At 38.2% G+C, this 19,745-nt stretch overlaps 1 protein-coding gene and 1 long non-coding RNA gene across 6 annotated transcripts in view; one reads left to right on the top strand and one right to left on the bottom strand.

The window, feature by feature from the left end:
- Positions 1-539: 539 nt before the first annotated feature.
- On the top strand, positions 540-17,165 carry LOC131303379 (uncharacterized). Of its 3 annotated transcripts, none has more exons than XR_009192002.1 (5): positions 540-828; positions 3,369-5,628; positions 13,559-13,604; positions 14,157-14,365; positions 17,029-17,165. It is a non-coding gene; the product is annotated as an uncharacterized LOC131303379 (long non-coding RNA). The 3 variants fall into 3 exon arrangements; XR_009192000.1 differs by having other exon boundaries at positions 540-2,195; positions 2,409-5,628; XR_009192001.1 differs by lacking the exon at positions 540-828 and having other exon boundaries at positions 5,489-5,628; positions 13,559-13,600.
- The window catches only part of LOC131303378 (sulfite exporter TauE/SafE family protein 3-like), a 31,669-nt gene continuing 27,714 nt past the window's right edge, over positions 15,791-19,745 (bottom strand). The window contains exons 6-12 of one of the 3 annotated variants that reach the window (XM_058330226.1): positions 19,519-19,580; positions 19,337-19,423; positions 18,917-18,967; positions 17,061-17,282; positions 16,475-16,568; positions 16,171-16,311; positions 15,791-16,069 (exon numbers count right to left, since the gene is read on the bottom strand). In XM_058330226.1, coding sequence (XP_058186209.1) covers positions 15,987-16,069; positions 16,171-16,311; positions 16,475-16,568; positions 17,061-17,282; positions 18,917-18,967; positions 19,337-19,423; positions 19,519-19,580 — 740 coding nt within the window. In that variant the 3' untranslated portion in view covers positions 15,791-15,986. Of the gene's footprint in view, positions 16,070-16,170; positions 16,343-16,474; positions 16,569-17,060; positions 17,283-18,916; positions 18,968-19,336; positions 19,424-19,518; positions 19,581-19,745 lie in introns of those variants that run through there. The other 2 variants (XM_058330225.1, XM_058330227.1) reach the window with 2 other exon arrangements.

Raw genomic sequence — 19,745 nt, 5'->3', positions numbered from 1 at the left:
AGTGTCGATATGCCTGAGATACTTGGGCTACAAATTCTTGACAACTATCCTCACTTGATCTTCCTCAGAGGGATGGTTCTTCATCTTGTCGGCCTTTTCTCTCTGTCTAGCCACAAAGGTAGCAAAGTCTCCATTCTACTCTTGCTTAGTTATTTCCAAATCTCGAGTGGTTAACTCAATCTGGACATTACATGCATACCGTTTGACAAAAGCATTAGCAATTTCAGGGCAAGTATGATAGTGCACAAATTCCAGGTTGAGAAACCAATCAAGAGCACTTCCAGTGAGAGTCCTTTGAAACAATTGAGCGATGAGCTCATCACTCAAGCCCATCGGATTCAGGGTGTTGATAATAGGGCGGACATGACTGGTAGTGTAGAGACCCGTAGTAAAAACCTTTTTATTTTTAATGTTGGGGATATTAGAGGACTCTTTTTAAAAGAATTGATTATTATGGTGGATAATGAATTGGGGATTGATGTGCAAGAAGTTGAAAATTCGGTGCAATTGTGAAATATGTGAGTGTATGGCATGTGATAGATGTATGTGCGGGTGTAGGAGATAATTTTCTCCTCAATTATAATTCTCTCTTTTCTCTCACAGTAAACACAACACACACCTACGCCACTCTCTCATCTCTCCCGCGGCTTCTCTCTCTCATACCCTTACCAAATTTCTTCCCCAAATCTCAAATTAACCAAGGGATCTTGGAGCATTCTTCTCCTAGAGTTGAGTTCTAGCTTTTGATCGCGTTGGAAAGCTCGGAGGAGGTGTTTTCGGGAGAAGTTTTGCCTGGAGATTCTTGAGGTTTTAATTTCAACCTTCGAGGTAGGGATCTCCTGCCTTCTTTACATGTTTAAGTGTTAGTTTGATGTACAAGAATCAAGTTTGTTCATCTATTTTGAGTCTGGAATAAATCTAGTGTATGCTGAAAATTTCGTGGATTTTGGTAATCTGTCTATTGGGGGCCCTTCTGCTAGGAACCAATTTTTGGTGTCTTCATAACCGTTAAAGTACGTTTCAATACAAAGATTTCGGTACCAAGATCATGCAAAACCGATAATCACACAATTAGTTATGAATTTTTGAATACTGCCGGTTTGCTGGATGCGCGAATCTGTGCGTGGCTGTCTTCTTTTAACTTTCTGGGCATGATGAACTTTTTGGGTGGCTTTGGGTCTTTTACAGGAGCTGCATATTTAAGTTAAGGAGAGATTGGCATTGGAATCAAGTAATTTGTTTAAGTATACAATTTTTGGTGAATTTCTAAAGCAGGGTTGGTTGACTGGTGCGAAAATGATTGCGAATCGGTTTTTCTTTTGATTGTTGGGTTAACCTCCTCTCGTTTCTGAACTTGAAATTTTTATTGAGTGTAGTGCTTGTTGTGGTGCAACATTTGGTGGTGGTTTCAAAATTTTTGGGTTTAAGATGAAAAGGTTATGATTTTTCTAAGAGAGTATGGCAAATTTGTTCAAAGAAATTTGTGGTGCCTTGTGTGCCGGGACTTTTGGGGGTTTTGGAAGAACTGAGTTTTAATCTAGGGATCTCTCTCTCTCTATGCTTGTTTATGTGGTAGCTTAGTACATTATCGAGTGTCTAAACCCTATGCTTGAAGCAAGTATGTATATGCCTTGGTGTGCACTTAATCCGCGTTTTTGGTAGAGTAATGAAATTGTGAGCCAAGCCCTAATTTATATGTTTGGAATTGTGTGCTATACATGATTTTTGGTGAGGGATTTTGTAGATATTCATGGTTAGAGTAGATATTTTACTGCTTTTGGCATACTTGGTCCTCATTAGTAGCGGGTTCACCTTTTAAGTGATCAAAATCATGAATTTAAGTGATACGAGGATATTAGCTAGTTTATGCACACTGTGTTTGAGGAAATGGAAGTAATTTATATGGGCACAAGTCTATACCAAGTATACTTGTCTCTTTGCATTTAGTAACGGGTGAAAGAAATTTCGTGATATATGGCTTGGGATACTCGTTGAATACACGTACGTAGCTAATGTTTTTATTGTTGAAACTTCATTGAATTTTTGTTCTACATTCATTCATTCCGATGAATTTGGGTAAGTTATTCAAGGAAATTTGGTCGATTTTAGTTGATTTGGGCTTTAAGGCCAAGTATTTGAGATATTTTGGAATATAATAGTTTAGTGATTTTCAGTTGGGTCACCGGGGAACTTGGGTCAATTGTGACGCCATCGGTGAAAGTCCGTAAACTTACTCGGGTCAATTGTGACGCCGTCGGTGAAAGTCCATAAATCTACTGGGTCAATTATGACGCCGTCGGTGAAAGTCCGTAAACCTACTCGGGTCAATTGTGATGCCGTCGGTGAAAGTCCGTAAACCTACTGGGTCAATTCTTACGCCGTCGGTGAAAGTTCGTAAACCTACTCAGGTCAATTGTGACACCGTCGGTGAAAGTCCGTAAACCTACTGGGTCAATTATGACGCCGTCGGTGAAAGTCCGTAAACCCGCGCGGGGTAGGTTTCTTCGTCCTTCGGGTTAGTAGCCTGTAAAGTGCATGTGCTAGAGACGTCTAGTACGGTTGTCGGTTGATTGCATTGGTGAGCTACTCATATAAATTTTATGTCTCTGTGTTGAGTAAATTTAATGTTCGATTTGGTTGGTTATTCTATTATGAGCTTTGTTATTTTCCGTATCGACTTTTATAGGTAATTTCCTTTATTAGGGACTTGATTTGAGTTCGTGGTTTAATATCATTCTTTTGAGCATTTGAAGGAAAGGAAAAATTGGAAATGCTTAATATAATGCATAGATTACTTTTGCTGTGTTGGCTTGACTTTGGATTGGGATTTTATAACTTCATTGTAAGTATTGAAAGAGAAGAAAGCATGAAAGACTTTTCAATACTTATATGTAAAAAAGTATATTTTGTGTATCAAGCTTTGCATGTTCATGGTGAGTTTCCTTATTGTCGAGGTGCGGTATTGTTCGATGTGTCATTGTTACTTCATATTCTAACTCTACAAGCGTAATGTGTATTTTTGGTGGGAGGTTGGCTAGTTGTTTAAGAAAAGAGAAAGAAAACATTTTATTAAAGAACTCAGATAAATCTGTGGGTCACTGAAATGGAGATTGAAAGAGTAAAGATCGATTTGGTAGTAAGGGTAAGCTGAGGTTTCTAGCACATTCGTGTGTGTGGGTGAAAACGTCAGTATTTGATAAATGGAGTTAAATATTTGCCAGCATGGGTATGGTATTTGTGTTCTACTTTTTGATAAAACAAATATGCTTTCGGAAAAAATGTTTTTTCTTGATGTCTATCTTCACTTCTGCATATAATTTAGGTATGGATATCTCTACGAGCTAGTGTAGCTCACCCTATCCTTTCAGGTACTCGCCATGGCACTTAGCTTGGGTTGCATGGAGTGCACATTGAGACGTCTCTTGAGAGCTTCATTGGTATCGTTAAGTGTTTATCATCTAGTCTAATTCATGTTATGTACTTTACTCGAAATTGAAGGTTGTACCTTTTGGCTAGAATATATGTAAAGCCATGTATAAATTCCTCTCCTCGATTATTATGAAACTCATTTAATTGTAAATGTTTGGGAGACTTTTTGAAAAAAAAAATAGAGAGAAGAAGAAGAAGAGACTTTGATTCGTTGTTTGGATTGGCATGACATTTAAGGGTAAATATAGTTAGAGAGAAAGACTTTTGTTTGTGGAAAATGTATTATTATTTTAGCTGAAAATTGAGGGCATGACAACTTGGTATCAGAGCATAGGTTTAGAATACTTTAGGATCGTGGGAAGACACTTAGTCTCATGGGTCTATCAGTTGCATTGGGGCATGAATGGTGTGTGTTTACTTGAATAGCTTTCAGCTGTTTACATGGCATTGCAATTGCATTTGTGTAGGGTTGTATAGACTTGTTGACCCGTGTTGAGATTGATAAAATGGATAAAAATTGTGTAAGGTATTATGAGACTGAAATGAACTTGATTACTATTGGACTTCCTAGAACCATGAGTTGCGAAGTGTTGGGTATGTGTGAGCCTTCTAGATCTTGTGCGATGTGATGGTTGATGGTAGTTTTTCTTCCCTAACTGTTTTAGTAGTTGGAAATTACATGTTTTAAGAATATGTATATTTGTAGAAAGTTATCTATTGATGTTTGCTCTATGTATTTGCTCATGATTTGCACCATTATGTTTGGTGACTATTTTGTGTTGTCCTAAGTGGTAAAACTTGAAATGATGGTGTATCCAATATGTGCATAATAAGTGATATGTTGACTGCTATGTGAAACTCATTTTTCTTGGACTTGAGGATCTACTTCCGGATATTCAGTTTGAAGCGCGGCTGGCCACCGCGACTTCAGGATTGAATACCTAGAATAGAAGCTCTTTGAACAAGATAAAAGAAAAGGATTTGCCTTCTGCTATGGAAGTATGGAACTGGATAAGGATAGATCATGTGACGCTATAGTTAAAGATTTGTATCCCTTGTCGATTTTATACCTCTAAACATGGAATTATTGTATTGTGAAGGGTATGCATGTCTAAGTAACTCAACTTGTTTTGTCTTTTGTAAGTACGTGCCCTTGTATCTTATTAAGAATTGAGAACAATGGAGTAAAGTTGTTAAACCCTTTTGGAATTGAAACTCTTTCTATTACCCTCGTGAGATTCAGTTGGTACGTGTGTCCCTGAAATTAAGTGATGTTAAGAGTATGATTTGGTGATGTTATTTGATTAACTAGAACTCTAGTGTGAACCTTTGATTTATGTTAGTTTCATGTTGATTCTACACTGAAAGAAATGTTGAAATGAAAGGTTAGGCCTTGAAAGGAACGCTTGGATATGTAGAACATGATGGGGTTATTCTGGTGTAAGGATTTTGAGTCACAAAGAAAAGGAAAAGAGGAATCCATGTGGGTAACGAATGATGAGATAGAGGGAAGTATTTGGACTTGTTTTTCTTGTGATCGATGTAGGTCTCTTGGATTTAGATTTTGTGGTTGTTGACTTGTTGAACTTTCTCGGATGTTGTGCTACATGTGGTGACGGTGGTATTGTGCGTTTCAGGTGTTACATGACATGGTCGACTTGGTTTATCCTAATTTCGTGGACGAAATTTCTTTAAGGGGGTAGGATGTAGAGACCCGTATTAAAAACCTATTTATTTTTAATGTTGGGGATATTAGAGGACCCTTTTTAAAAGAATTGATTATTATGGTGGATAATGAATTGGGGATTGATGTGCCAGAAGTTGAAAATTCGGTGCAATTGTGAAATATGTGAGTGTATGGCATGTGATAGATGTATGTGTGGGTGTAGGAGATAATTTTCTCCTCAATTATAATTCTCTCTTTTCTCTCACAGTAAACACAACACACACCCACGCCACTCTCTCATCTCTCCCGCGGCTTCTCTCTCTGTCTCTCTCTCTCTCTCTCTCTCTCTCTCTCTCTCTCTCTCATACCCTTACCAAATTTCTTCCCCAAATCTCAAATTAACCAAGGGATCTTGAAGCATTCTTCTCCTAGAGTCAAGTTCTAGCCTTTGATCGCGTTGGAAAGCTCGGAGGAGGTGTTTTCGGGAGAGGTTTTGCCTGGAGATTCTTGGGGTTTTAATTTCAACCTTCGAGGTAGGGATCTCCTGCCTTCTTTACATCTTTAAGTGTTAGTTTGATGTACAAGAATCAAGTTTGTTCATCTATTTTGAGTCTTGAATAAATCTAGTGTATGCTGAAAATTTCGTGGATTTTGGTAATCTGTCTACTGGGGGCCCTTCTGCTAGTAACCAATTTTTGGTGTCTTCATAACTGTTAAAGTACGTTTCAATACAAAGATTTCGGTACCAAGATCATGCAAAACCGATAATCACACAATTAGTTATGAATTTTTGAATACTGGCTGTTTGCTGGATGCGCGAATCTGTGCGTGGCTGTCTTCTTTTAACTTTCTGGGCATGATGAACGTTTTGGGTGGCTTTGGGTCTTTTACAGGAGCTGCATATTTAAGTTAAGGAGAGATTGGCATTGGAATCAAGTAATTTGTTTAAGTATACAATTTTTGGTGAATTTCTAAAGCAGGGTTGGTTGACTGGTGCGAAAATGATTGCGAATCGGTTTTTCTTTTGATTGTTGGGTTAACCTCCTCTCGTTTCTGAACTTGAAATTTTTATTGAGTGTAGTGCTTGTTGTGGTGCAACGTTTGGTGGCGGTTTCAATATTTTTGGGTTTAAGATGAAAAGGTTATGATTTTTCTAAGAGAGTATGGCAAATTTGTTCAAAGAAATTTGTGGTGCCTTGTGTGCCGGGACTTTTGGGGGTTTTGGAAGAACTGAGTTTTAATCTAGGGATCTCTCTCTCTATGCTTGTTTATGTGGTAACTTAGTACATTATCGAGTGTCTAAACTCTATGCTTGAAGCGAGTATGTATATGCCTTGGTGTGCACTTAATCCGCATTTTTGGTAGAGTAATCAATTTATGAGCCAAGCCCTAATTTATATGTTTGGAATTGTGTGCTATACATGATTTTTGGTGAGTGATTTTGTAGATATTCATGGTTAGAGTAGATATTTTACTGCTTTTGGCATACTTGGTCCTCATTAGTAGCGGGTTCACCTTTTAAGTGATCAAAATCATGAATTTAAGTGATACGAGGATATTAGCTAGTTTAAGCACACTGTGTTTGAGGAAATGGAAGTAATTTATATGGGCACAAGTCTATACCAAGTATACTTGTCTCTTTGCATTTAGTAACGGGTGAAAGAAATTTCGTGATATATGGCTTGGGATACTCGTTGAATACACGTACGTAGCTAATGTTTTTGTTGTTGAGACTTCATTGAATTTTTGTTCTACATTCATTCATTCCGATGAATTTGGGTAAGTTATTCAAGGAAATTTGGTCGATTTTAGTTGATTTGGGCTTTAAGGCCAAGTATTTGAGATATTTTGGAATATAATAGTTTAGTGATTTTGAGTTGGGTCACCGGGGAACTCGGGTCAATTGTGACGCCGTCGGTGAAAGTCCGTAAACCTACTCGGGTCAATTGTGACGCCGTCGGTGAAAGTCCGTAAATCTACTGGGTCAATTATGACGCCGTCAGTGGAAGTCCGTAAACCTATTCAGGTCAATTGTGATGCCGTCGGTGAAAGTCCGTAAACCTACTCAGGTCAATTGTGACGCCGTCGGTGAAAGTCCGTAAACCTACTGGGTCAATTATGACGCCGTCGGTGAAAGTTCGTAAACCCGCGCGGGGTAGGTTGCTTCGTCCTTCGGGATAGTAGTCTATAAAGTGCATGTGCTAGAGATGTCTAGTACGGTTGTCGGTTGATTGCATTGGTGAGCTACTCATATAAATTTTATGTCTCGGTGTTGAGTAAATTTAATGTTCAATTTGGTTGGTTATTCTATTATGAGCTTTGTTATTTTTCGTATCGACTTTTATGGGTAATTTCCTTTATTAGGGACTTGATTTGAGTTTGTGGTTTAATATCATTCTTTTGAGCATTTGAAGGAAAGGAAAAATTGGAAATGCTTAATATAATGCATAGATTATTTTTGCTGTGTTGGCTTGACTTTGGATTGGGATTTTATAACTTCATTGTAAGTATTGAAAGAGAAGAAAGCATGAAAAACTTTTCAATACTTATATGTAAAAAAGTATATTTTGTGTATCAAGCTTTGCATGTTCATGGTGAGTTTCCTTATTGTCGAGGTGCGGTATTGTTCGATGTGTCATTGTTACTTCGTATTCTAACTCTACAAGCGTAATGTGTATTTTTGGTGAGAGGTTAGCTAGTTGTTTAAGAAAAGAGAAAGAAAACATTTTATTAAAGAACTCAGATAAATCTGTGGGTCACTGAAATGGAGATTGAAAAAGTAAAGATCGATTTGGTAGTAAGGGTAAGCTGAGGTTTCTAGTACATTCGCATGTGTGGGTGAAAACGTCAGTATTTGATAAATGGAGTTAAATATTTGCCAGCATGGGTATGGTATTTGTGTTCTACTTTTTGATAAAACAAATATGCTTTCGGAAAAAACATTTTTCCTGGATGTCTGTCTTCACTTCTGCATATAATTTAGGTATGGATATCTCTACGAGCTAGTGTAGCTCACCCTATCCTTTCAGGTACTCGCCATGGCACTTAGCTTGGGTTGCATGGAGTGCATATTGAGACGTCTCTTGAGAGCTTCATTGGTATCGTTAAGTGTTTATCATCTAGTCTAATTCATGTTATGTACTTTACTCGAAATTGAAGGTTGTACCTTTTGGCTAGAATATATGTAAAGCCATGTATAAGTTCCTCTCCTCGATTATTATGAAACTCATTTAATTGTAAACGTTTGGGAGACTTTTTGAAAAAAAAAATAGAGAGAAGAAGAAGAAGAGACTTTGATTCATTGTTTGGATTGGCATGACATTTAAGGGTAAATATAGTTAGAGAGAAAGACTTTTGTTTGTGGAAAATGTATTATTATTTTAGCTGAAAATCGTGGGCGTGACAGGTATGGTTGCTAGTCCCAATGAACTTCTTGATGTTTGGCATATTGAATCTTTCAGGCAGTTGAGAGTCTAGGAAGAGGCAGAGTCCTTCAAAATCCAAAATTTGGTCTCCTTGTGAACGGGCCAAAGCATGCTTGATTTTTTTGACTTGCTTGGCCAGCTTGGGATTTTCTGTTGTTACCACTTTAAGAGGATTCTCATCTTCCTCCTCGTCTTCCTTGTCCTCAGCGTCCCTTGCTGCATTCTCGGCTAGCAAAGTGGCAATTTGAGCTTGGAGCTCGGCAATGATGGCATCGTTGTCGGACATTTTCAAAAGTGGTGTGGGATAGGAGCTTGGCAAAACTCGGGGATTGGCAGATGATCAGGTTTGTTGAGAGGATGACCGTGAGGACCCAGAGAGTGATTGAGACCACTGCGGTAGAGGTGTTTTGACAGGCGAGGATGACAGATGGGATGATTGCGAAGATTTCTGCTTGGCATATCTTCGGGTGTTGTAAGAGTATAAAACTGGCTATGGTTGCTTCCTTGACCTACTTATTGTGTCTGCTTAAAGATAGAATACCTGCAAGTCAGTACTTGGCTATATAGGGTTAGAATTTGGGCTGAAAATCCTAACCCTTCTGCACAGAAAGAAATGTTACAACAACATTTTATATGGGTGTGAGGAAGAACTTCAAAGTTTAAATGCAGGAAATTCCTTGACCTGCGGGTCCCTGCCTTATTTTGATAAGTTCTATGGCTCTTTAATCACATGTAAGGTTTGGGTAGTCTCAAGGGTGCTCCGTTGTCAAAGGGTACCAATCTTTTCACCAGCTCATCATAGACAGTAATCAGGTGATCCCATTTTTGATATACCACTAGGTACGAGTGACTGTGGAGTTTGCTGGCCCTTAACATAACCCATGACATGCTGGGATATTAGGTCAACTTAACGAGGTTGCCTGGTTCTGGCTCTCAAGTCCAAGCATTAATCTTATGTCAAACTTTCTGGTTATGGCTCTCAAGTGCGCAGCAGAGTCGCCAAAAATTGTAGACACCTCCGAAACGGGGCATCGCCATACAGTCATGCTCTTTGATTGGATTCCACTTCATAGACCAAGATCGTGGACATCCCCATGGCTGGGAACATCTCCACACAATAGCGGTCATCATCAAAATTGAGTCGCCACGTAGTTTTTAAGAACTAGGAAAAAGCGATAGAGATTCCGAGTTCGGGAGTCAAAAGTACAATAAGGGGAAGGTGTTAGTCACCCCTCTTTGCCTATCGTGAGACCAGCCCATAATCATTCAACATACGATTAATGCTTGCTTTATTTAATTCTAAACACAAAATCTATTTTTAGCCTTTAACAATTAATGATGAGCGAAGACAATAATTAAAGCGTGCATAAAAAATAAGCAAGAAAGACTGAATTTCCCAGCAAATGGATCCCACGGCCGGTGAATGGATGTCACAACCGTGGAATCCTACTGATCGATGTACCGGCCATGGGAACGATGTCCCAGCCGATGTTCTTCCTCACACCAGAATAAATAATTAACAGAAAATCAAAACGCTGAAGTTAAAGTACAAAAATCATAAAATGAGTCAAACCATAGGCCCCTGGGCCTCACCACCTTGATCTCTCAGTTGCTTGATTGCTTTGAGAGCGATTGACTGATTTCCTTCTTGAAACCCTAGGGTTAGGTTTGTACTTCAGGGTTTGATTGCTTGGAGTGCGGCTGTAACGCCCCAAGTAGACCACTGGCCCTATACCTAGATTTTTATCCACAAGCCACACCACATGGCCCAAGGTTTATTATATGCGCAAGATCATCCATGTCGACTTTCGATGTAGGACAGGGTATTACAATCTCCCCAACTTTATAGCCTAGCTCCCTCGAAGGGGTTGAGCACTATAATCACCGATACTAATCAAACCAATAACCAAATCCAACCAAACTCCAAAGGCCCACATGGTCATGTACATGGATGGCTCTAATACCACCTGTAACGCCCCAAGTAGACCACTGGCCCAATACCTTGATTTTGATCCACAAGTCACACCTCATGGCCCAAAAGCTTAAGCCTAAGGTACTAGTAGTAGCCCACAAGGTTTATTATATGCCCAAGATCATCCATGTAGACTTTTGATGTGGGACACGGCTGCCTTCAGGATTTTAGGGCTTTTGAAGAGGAGGTGTAAGTGAGTATTGTTGCAGAGTATTATGGCTAGAGAGGGTGAATTGTGTGTATAATTTCGGAACCCTAAGGCTTATTTATATAGGCATGGGGTGACTCACTCCAACCAGTCACAATGCACGGTTCAAATTGGAAGTGTAGGGCAACTCTAACTCTGTGTGGTAATCCCTTTACGTAGCCTGAAAGAATCGGAAAATGGCTGCTAGGGTTTTGAGCATCGGATCAAACGATTAACAAAACATTCCAGAAGTTTGGATAAAGACGATCTGGCAGCTGTTAGAAGGATCTGGCAACCGAGGAATCCAACTCGCGGGGTGAGGAATCAATCTCTTAGGGAGATTTTCAAACAACATGTTTCACGGGTAAAATATTGAAGTGGGGGCCGTGAGATCAAACTTGAAGCCGACAGATGTATTCTCTTAGAATGTTGTATTTCTGTCTGAAAGGCTATTTGGCTCTGAATTGGGTCCTCTAAGTGGCTAAAAGTACTCACCAAAAGTCCATGGATTTACGAGAAGTCAATCATCAATCACTGTATCCATTTATCATCGGGATGGTCCCCAAGGTACAACTTGAAATAATCGTTAGGCCAAATTGAGGTGTCTACAACTTTGATTTGGTGTATGCAGTTTGAGGTTATAGTTACGGTGGCTTAGGATTATTTTAGTTTAGGTTTTGTTCTTTTTAGGTGGTCCTAAATTATTATAGAAAAGTTGTATTTGCTTTATAGTTAGTAATTGTATATGATTATTTTGTTCAGGTTAGCATCGTTTTGTGAGATTCAAGTTGCATTACTTTTTGGCTCAAGTGAATGGTTAAGAATGTTACGTACTTTCAAACTTCCTTGTCCCTTAAAATTAGGATCTTCAAAAACTTATGATTGTTATTTGGAAACACATAGTTGTTTATAATTGTTTCTTTAAATTGGCATGCAGTAAACATTTGGTGAAATCATTTATTGTTCTGATAATCTTTTGGTGAGAACTTTATGGATATTGTTGGGAACATAGTTTGGAAAGTCCAAGGAAATTAATCCTCTATGTGAGGGTGACTCTGGTCATTAAGGAAGAGACCGGGTTAGGCCGGTGACCCTAATGCTCAACGATTGTCATTGATCGGATCGTTCTTATGGAAATGTTCCACGGGCAACCTACTCGTGGTGACTCTAAGTTTCGATATTGGATCCAATTATGAGATATTTATTCACTGGCAATTGGTACTATTTGGTATTGGTTGTGGTTCCCCATTGTGATTGGATATTGTATTGTTATCACCTTTAAGAATTACTGGTTAAATTGTTCATTGGGTTGGTTTATATTTTGTTGTTCTCCACATATACCAAACTATGTTGACATGGTAAATTATTTTGATCCCTATCTTAGAACTTTATTCTAATATACATGCTTTGCCATTCACTGAGCTTGTCAGCTGGCAGATTTATTTCAACTTCTCTTTCAGACAAGTTGGGGAGTTAGGTAAGGACTTTGGCGGTAGCTTGGGGATTTAATTTTGGTGGATCTCCTTAGGGTGCCTCATTATAATTTAGTGTTTTATTCATCGCTTCCGCACTTTGTATATTCTTTGAGTAAAAATCGAACTCTCTTTTATTGGTGGTAAATTTTTATTGTTTGGTTCATGGCATGGTTGTGCCCCATGCATGCTTATCATTGAGAATCGTTTGGCTTGGGTTTTGTTTAACAACGAAAAATCATTTATTTTTCGATGACATTATTTTATTCTAGGCTTCGTGTTCCATGGTCTGGTTTCGTGGTACACGGCTGATCACTTCTTATTTTTGGGGGGTGACATTCAGTGTTCAATGTTAGGGTCCCTCCCAAGATGGTATATCCACTGTTTGACTGGTTCCATTCCCATTCCTTCCTCTGTAGCTTGACAATAATATGCAAACTCTGCCACTGCTTTTGCACTGATCCTCCCTTCCTCTTGTCTTAATCCATTGAAAACTTTATCATCCTAGATTTCCAAATGTTCCAGCAAACTAGCGCAAATGAACCTAGATTTTTCCATTTACGTTATCCTATATTAAGGGTATATGTACCCAATGTGCTCCAAACATCTTCAAATTCGGTGGTAGCCATCACTTCCAGTCTAAATCAAAAAGGCGACACCAACCACACTCGAGCAACCTTTTCACATTGGCACAACATATGGGCAAGTGTTTCTAGCTCCAAACCGCAATCCCCATCAGAATTTCATCCAGTAAGAACAAGTCCTCCCCCTTTATTTAATCAGAGTAACACTTTTTTTCATTTGTAGTGCAACTTCTGCTCCCAAATTCCCCTCTATTTATTTTTGTCAATACAAGTTGATTGGATTCTTCATTTTGGTTCTTGATTGAGGTTATTGGTTTATCTTAAAGCTTTTTCTAATGCTAGTTCACAAGTAAAAGTTTATGGTCAATGGCGGCATTTATTTTCCAACGAAGATGTTGCGAGTGAACTATTATCATCGATTTTGTTTATTGCCTTGGTAGTAAAGGCATGAAAGTGAGCCCACTCAAGGCCCAAAGTATTGGGTGGTTGGGTTTTTCAGTTTATGATTGAATTACTTTGTGTTGTGGTTTGGCATAATCCCTTTAGTTAATTTTAAAAAGATGATGAATGAATGTGAGGGTTGTGAAAACCCTTCAGATTGAAGATTGAACGCCTGCATTCTAAAGGAAAGGAATTCTTTTGATTGGATTGAAAGGAAAGTCATTCCAGGTAGAAAAGAAAAAAAAAATCTCTATTTCAAGATTTTTTTGTTTGGGGTTTCTTTCCCGATTTAAGTTGGGCAACTCTATTGCTTAATTTCTTCCCCCTATTTCAATAAGTTGTTTCTAAAGTTTCTCTACGCTCATTTTGTTGCATTTTGCAGGGCTTCAGACACACTCAAAAGAATCCTAGGACTTCGACAAATGTGGGTGAGGAGAATCCCCAATAATCTCATGTCATAACCAAATTTGCTTCTCATGCTACGTATTGTTTTTCTCGGGCTGCATTTTGACAGTAAAACGTGTTCTCTATATCTATTTTTTTCATCACTGATTTTATTGCCAATTTTTTGTGTTTATATTATGTTACTTTTTTTTTTTCAAACTTCTTTATTTGGTTTGGTCAACCACAGTGGTTGTTGCTAGAGAGTGGAAGGTGGTTTCAGATAAGGTTTAGGCCACCATCAATATTGGTACAAGGTTTCATCAGCTAGGTATGTTCGCCCGTTTCTGGAGTTGAAATTAACTCTGCTAGGTTCAGATATTAGTTTTTCACTTTTTCCAATAAACAACATCGGCATTGTGATTTGTGGTGAATGGGAGGGAGATGCTCTATGTAGTCTGTAAGTTCCAATTGTTCATGAGTTTCCCCTTTGATTTCATCCTAAATGCAAATATGGAGTAACACTAGGGATTGGAATTTTCTAGTTGGAATTTTTTTTGATTTGATTTTGCTTGCTTTTCATGTGGATTGTCTGTTAGATTTTTTGGAGGGTTCCAACTTAAAACAAATTGGCAATAGATGGAGTAGTCTCTAAAATATATTAACCAAGCTTGGGTGGCTTAGATGAGCGATGTGAGACAAGTCCAATACTCCCCCTGACATGCAGCCCGGATGCACGTGGAGGTGACAGACCAAGAGCTAAGTGATTGACTCAGGGACGAAGATAACAGAGACTTTCCCATGAGAGGTGAAGCCACCCAAGACCTGGCTTTGATACCATGTTACACGGTCTTTGTGGTAGAATTCAAGCTTAAAAGCTAGCTTTTGAAATAAGGGTGCCCTCATGCTTATATTATTCATATTACTTTGGTACCCAAGCAATGTGGGACTTTGCTTCATAGCCTCCCTCACGCCCAGCATACTCCCTCGGTAGGCCAAGGACACGGACCCTACCCATCCTTGGCATACCTGACTTTGATACCATGTAAAATATGACAAAAGAAATATTTTATTGAATTGAATTTTACTGTACAATGAGCTCTCTCTTTATACAGCAGATAGAGCCTAATTATGGAAGGAAACCATACTAATTAACTATGAAAATTATCCTAATTACAATCAAATCACAATCTCAATGTCATGATATTACTGTTATACCTATTTAATTGTTGTCCTCTTCTAAGTGTAATTTATGTCTTACACTCCCTTGACTTGTACTTTAATCTTGGGTATTCGAGTGAAGGAATAAATCCAACCAAGTTAATTTGTCATCACATGACTTTTGTTTGATGAACTCTTCAATTAGTTATGGTAAAATATTTTCAATTTTCAATTTTATACCTTATCTTTTTATTTGTTCATGAAGAATTTTATATTTATGCTTGGGCACCTTTGTTAGAAGAGGGGTGGTCCACCGTTTTGATGTAATCGTGCTATCGTTGTCAGAATAATAATATCTCTACCGTGTTGACGAAGAAACTTCTACGAATTCGATATGCGGGATCGGGATTTAATTGGGTTGTTTCAATCAATCGATAGTGTTCTAAAAATTGGCCTAGATGGTACCCCGCGGTGCCTAGGGGCCTAGGAGTTTGTCTAGGCGTCGACCGCTATACAGGATTTATTGGCGATCAAACGGCTAGGAGGGCTAGGTGGCTAGGCGGATAAGGTGGGATTACACAGCTAGGCAATGTGATCTAAAGAAATTAAGGGCTCTAGTGTCGTGGTAATGTAATATAAGGAGCTTTGGTGTAGTATTACTATGATATATATACATTTTCAGTCTACCTAGTTCTCTTACATGGTTGAAAATCTCAAAACTTGGGGAGGGGATGGGAGAATATTTGAAAAAAAGAAGGGGGGAAATCTGCCTAATGTTTAGGTGTCGATTAATCAGCCTAGGCACTAGGCGGTGCCCATTCACCCGACTAGCACCTAGCGACCTTTAGAATCTTGGTTTCACTATAAAAACAAATAATTTTGGTTGTTTCTCGACTACTAAATTCTTTTACATGTTCAATGTTTGTTTTGTTGATGCTGTTAAATCTCCTTTTCAAGTTTCATAGTGCTCTCCTTGTTGAGTTTTGTAGCATTTTGCATATGCTCTCGATGTGAATACTCTATATCCGCAAAATAAAGTTTCTTATCATTTTGATTTCATGGACATTGGGTATGCTTTCTATTTTAATACTCTATAGCCCCAAAATAAATTTCCATATCGTTTTGAACTCACAAACACTGGAATCCAAATGGAATAGGAAAATCATTAATCCATGCCTTCAGGCCCATGCATATGCTAGTGTACTTGAATACAAGGATGTAGTTACTTTGATGGATGAATTCCATTGCCATATTTGATAAAAGGATATTTAAGACTGGTTGCACAAATTATCAAACCCCATGTATTCTTGATTCTCCAGCTTCTGGATCATATTTGCTATTCCCACCCCACCTGAAATTCACAATGAAAAATAACTGAGCACCATACTTGTATTCAAGAATATTGAGCAACTTTCATATTACACTTTGCATTTGACAATAATATCTCCATACCTAAACTGATCGCGCTCACAAAGATTGTCAGAGAAAGTATGAAGATGATTATGGATGCTCTTCCAAGTAGTGCTATAACCCTCCTTACTACATGCTGACCAGTAAAGGCAGCAATTGTAGCAACTAGAACAAAATAAGTAGCTGCATATGTGATGTACAAGTATGATGTTACCTTGAGGGAGTTATCATCGTCAGTCATCATATCAAAAGAATGCAACATCCCAAATTTACTATTGGTTCTATATTCGCTGTGAAAATTTGTTACAGCATTAAGAATTGATTTTTGAGATTATTATATACGTACCATATGGGACTGGAAAACGTTTCAGAACGTAGTATTGTACAACTGACATAGAGGAAGAAAAGACCATTGCAAAGGTTGATGTTGCACTTGCTACCTGCTAAACAGAATAAATGTGTCAAAAAAAAGTATTTGTACATGTTCCAATTATTTGAGCGAGCAAATAATAATTCAATATCCTTTAGCTGCTCAGTGCTTGATGTGATCCAACAGGCTTTGTCATTGACAAGGTGCCAATAATCTCATTTGCTTTCTCTGCATAACTTTTCCATCGGCCACTTGCTCTGTGAATACAGAATTTTATTGTTGGCCCTAAACTGAACCCATTGTATCCTAACTTGATGACAATTGCATTTAACAATGTTTTACAACAACTTTGTGATTGGTCTAGGTAATGCAAATTTAGAACCAGTGATTATTCGTTCTCCAGAGAAACACTAAATAACATGGTTGAATGATATTTGTGATATATTCCTTATAATTTGTGTTGTCCATTAATGTTTGGATATAATTTAACCAATTCTTTTTTCTCATGCATTTTGGTGAATGCTTTGCAGTATTATATGCATGATTGAGCCATAAAACATACCTGAGGAGGAATTCCCAATTCCAGGAAAAGGGGCCCTAGGATGAAGCCTCCTCCTAGACCAAGCAATCCACCTACTACACCAGCTATTATTCCGCAGCAACAGTAAAGAAAAAGCATATGTGCCTTCCAGTTTGTGATTTCCTTGCCCTTAGATGTAATCACCCTAGTGCCTTTGTACAAGCACATGGCTTCATAAAGCGATACTGAGACAGCAATAGGTACCTACAAATTATAGAACTGTTAGTATGATAAGATCTAAAAGTTAAAAGATGATCCAATATGTTTTATTGATATCATGCATTTTACATATTCCTTTAGTCACTTCCCCCAAGTGCCTAAAGTAGGAGGTCTGGTGCCCATATTAAGTTTCCTCGAATAATTATTGCTCACTCATTTTTCTTAAACATCCTTGTCATCATTCATTAGCTGTTTTTTTTTGTTTTTGTGACAAACCCAACATTTGTTAGACGACTAGAATATGGGGAAAACAATTTAAAGAGATGGATACAGACACATGACCCAACAGTTCCTAATTAATTGGGACACCAGCAAGGTGGGGGCAAGACGGAAAATGAGAAAATATATCTATGCTTATGTAATAATTTTTAATTGTGATTAATAAGAATATTGAATCTGCATATAACCAAACTATCATAAACCAACTGTTAACGTAGAAGAAAAATGAGATTTAGCGCTTCCTCTACATAATTAAGAGATGATCTATAAAAAAACAAATCATGAGGCTCAGGTGACATGTTTGAAATAAGTTTCTAACATTATGAAGTGAAACCACACTGTGTCCCCATGTTTTGTTATAAATAATTGGACACGACGCTTGACGTGTTCCATAGGGCATTCCCGTGTGTCTTCAGTGTCCCAAATGGGTGCAGAGAGCACCTAGTTGTGTCTATACTTCATGGTGGTTGTTGATATGACTTGTGCTATCTTGCATTGTCAAATGTCAATGAATACATCATTAAATGCCTGTTGTGGTTGACCTGTGTAAATGGTAAGAAGTTGGGACCATCTTTTGCCTCTATTAAGGATTCTCATTGTAATTTTGTAGTGCTTGGAAGAAAAATGCTATTTTCTTCCCTCACTTCATTAACTTAGCAATAACTTGGTTACATCTATATGGACTAAGCCCATATAGATGCGCAAAGCCTTCTTTGAGTGAGTATGGCTTCTCTGTTGCAAACGAGAAAAGACATGTGGCAAACGATCATACATGCTCGACCGATCATTGTGCATTGTAGTCAAATGGAGAGGATGTCACAAGGGCTTACAACTCTCTGTAGAAGGCTTTGTTAGTGGATGTGGGGCTCCACATGGTGAGTTTTGGATTCGGTAGGACTAGCATGTGTTGTGGACTTGCGGTTATCTCAACCTAATTGGCAAGCAAGGATGGCCACACTATGTGGATCATGATAACCTTAAAGGCTAGGCCTACTTCCCTTCATACCTGCCTTACTTTTTGTACTACTTGAGCATCGAGTGTCTTCTAGGCCAAACTCTTGATAGTCAGAACTAGCAGACTTTGGCTGGACAGCACAAGCCTTGACGCTCTTTGGCTTCCAATTCTATGTTGCTGAATTCACCGGGTGCAGTTGGATAAGTAATTCTAAAAATATAAATATGTGCACTTCAAAAGAGTCATTATGTTGGTTACATATCTATAAAAATGAACATGCATAAGTAGTTCTATTTCCTTTTCATTTTCCTTTTCCTCGATATATTTGAGATCTAAACATGGCAACTTATTTTTCATAGAAATACAAATGTTTTTGCACACGTACATGTGCATGAATGTTGTTGATGTGTTACAAAAATACGACTACTTCACATAGGAACTTTACCTGCAAGGAGTTCAAAATCCAGTATTTGACAGAGCAGGTTACTGTGTATGTCTGCACATAAATTGAATTATGCAATGTTAAGAGATCAGCTACTACAGATGGCTAGCCCCCCAAAAGAAATGCAAGAAAAGAAAATCAAAAGATTCAATGATCTCTAGTAAATCATATAACCACAAAGAAGGAAGTAAACTTTTCTTGGCTGGTCAATAGAATAGAGCCAATGGTGTTCAATAACACTTTATCTTGGATATCATCAAATGCTCAATTGGGTTGTGCAGTTAAAATTTATTCCTAAAGACTTTTCTCTTCAGTTACTGAGAGTGCAAAAATCTCAAAGAAAACTTGTAAACTACCAAAAGCTTTGGAAAAGCTAACGGCACAAGTACTTTCTATGGCGGTGCTCGGGGGAAAATAGCTTACTTTCATGATCTGAACTATGAGGAAAGCTACCCAAACGAATACTAGTAGTCCTAACTCTTTCCATTGGATATTGTATAGTAGGGAAACCTGTATGGAGATAATTGAAAACATAAGGGAACAATTGTAACGAAGATTATCAAAAATTAAAGCCTGATAGCATGTTGAGACATTCATGGACTTACCTCACCATCTGCCGAAGCAGCTGGACCACTGGCTAGTGGTTTGTATTCCTCTCCTGATCCATCTGCAATTCAGCAGGTTAGCATGATAGTTTTTCCATTACCAGATTCTTGAAGGTAAAATTCTTGTTTTGGTATTTTGCTTTGTAGACCTGTAACCCTATACTACTTATTGGAAATTATAACCTAATGGACAAAGCAGGTGATTATGGGAAGTTGCTACATTTCAT

The sequence above is a fragment of the Rhododendron vialii genome, chromosome 10a, assembly GCF_030253575.1.
Source record: "Rhododendron vialii isolate Sample 1 chromosome 10a, ASM3025357v1".
In the NCBI taxonomy this organism is placed as follows: domain Eukaryota; kingdom Viridiplantae; phylum Streptophyta; class Magnoliopsida; order Ericales; family Ericaceae; genus Rhododendron; species Rhododendron vialii.
The sequence above is the reverse complement of the archived record's forward strand: the minus strand, read 5'-3'. Positions and strand labels throughout refer to the sequence as shown.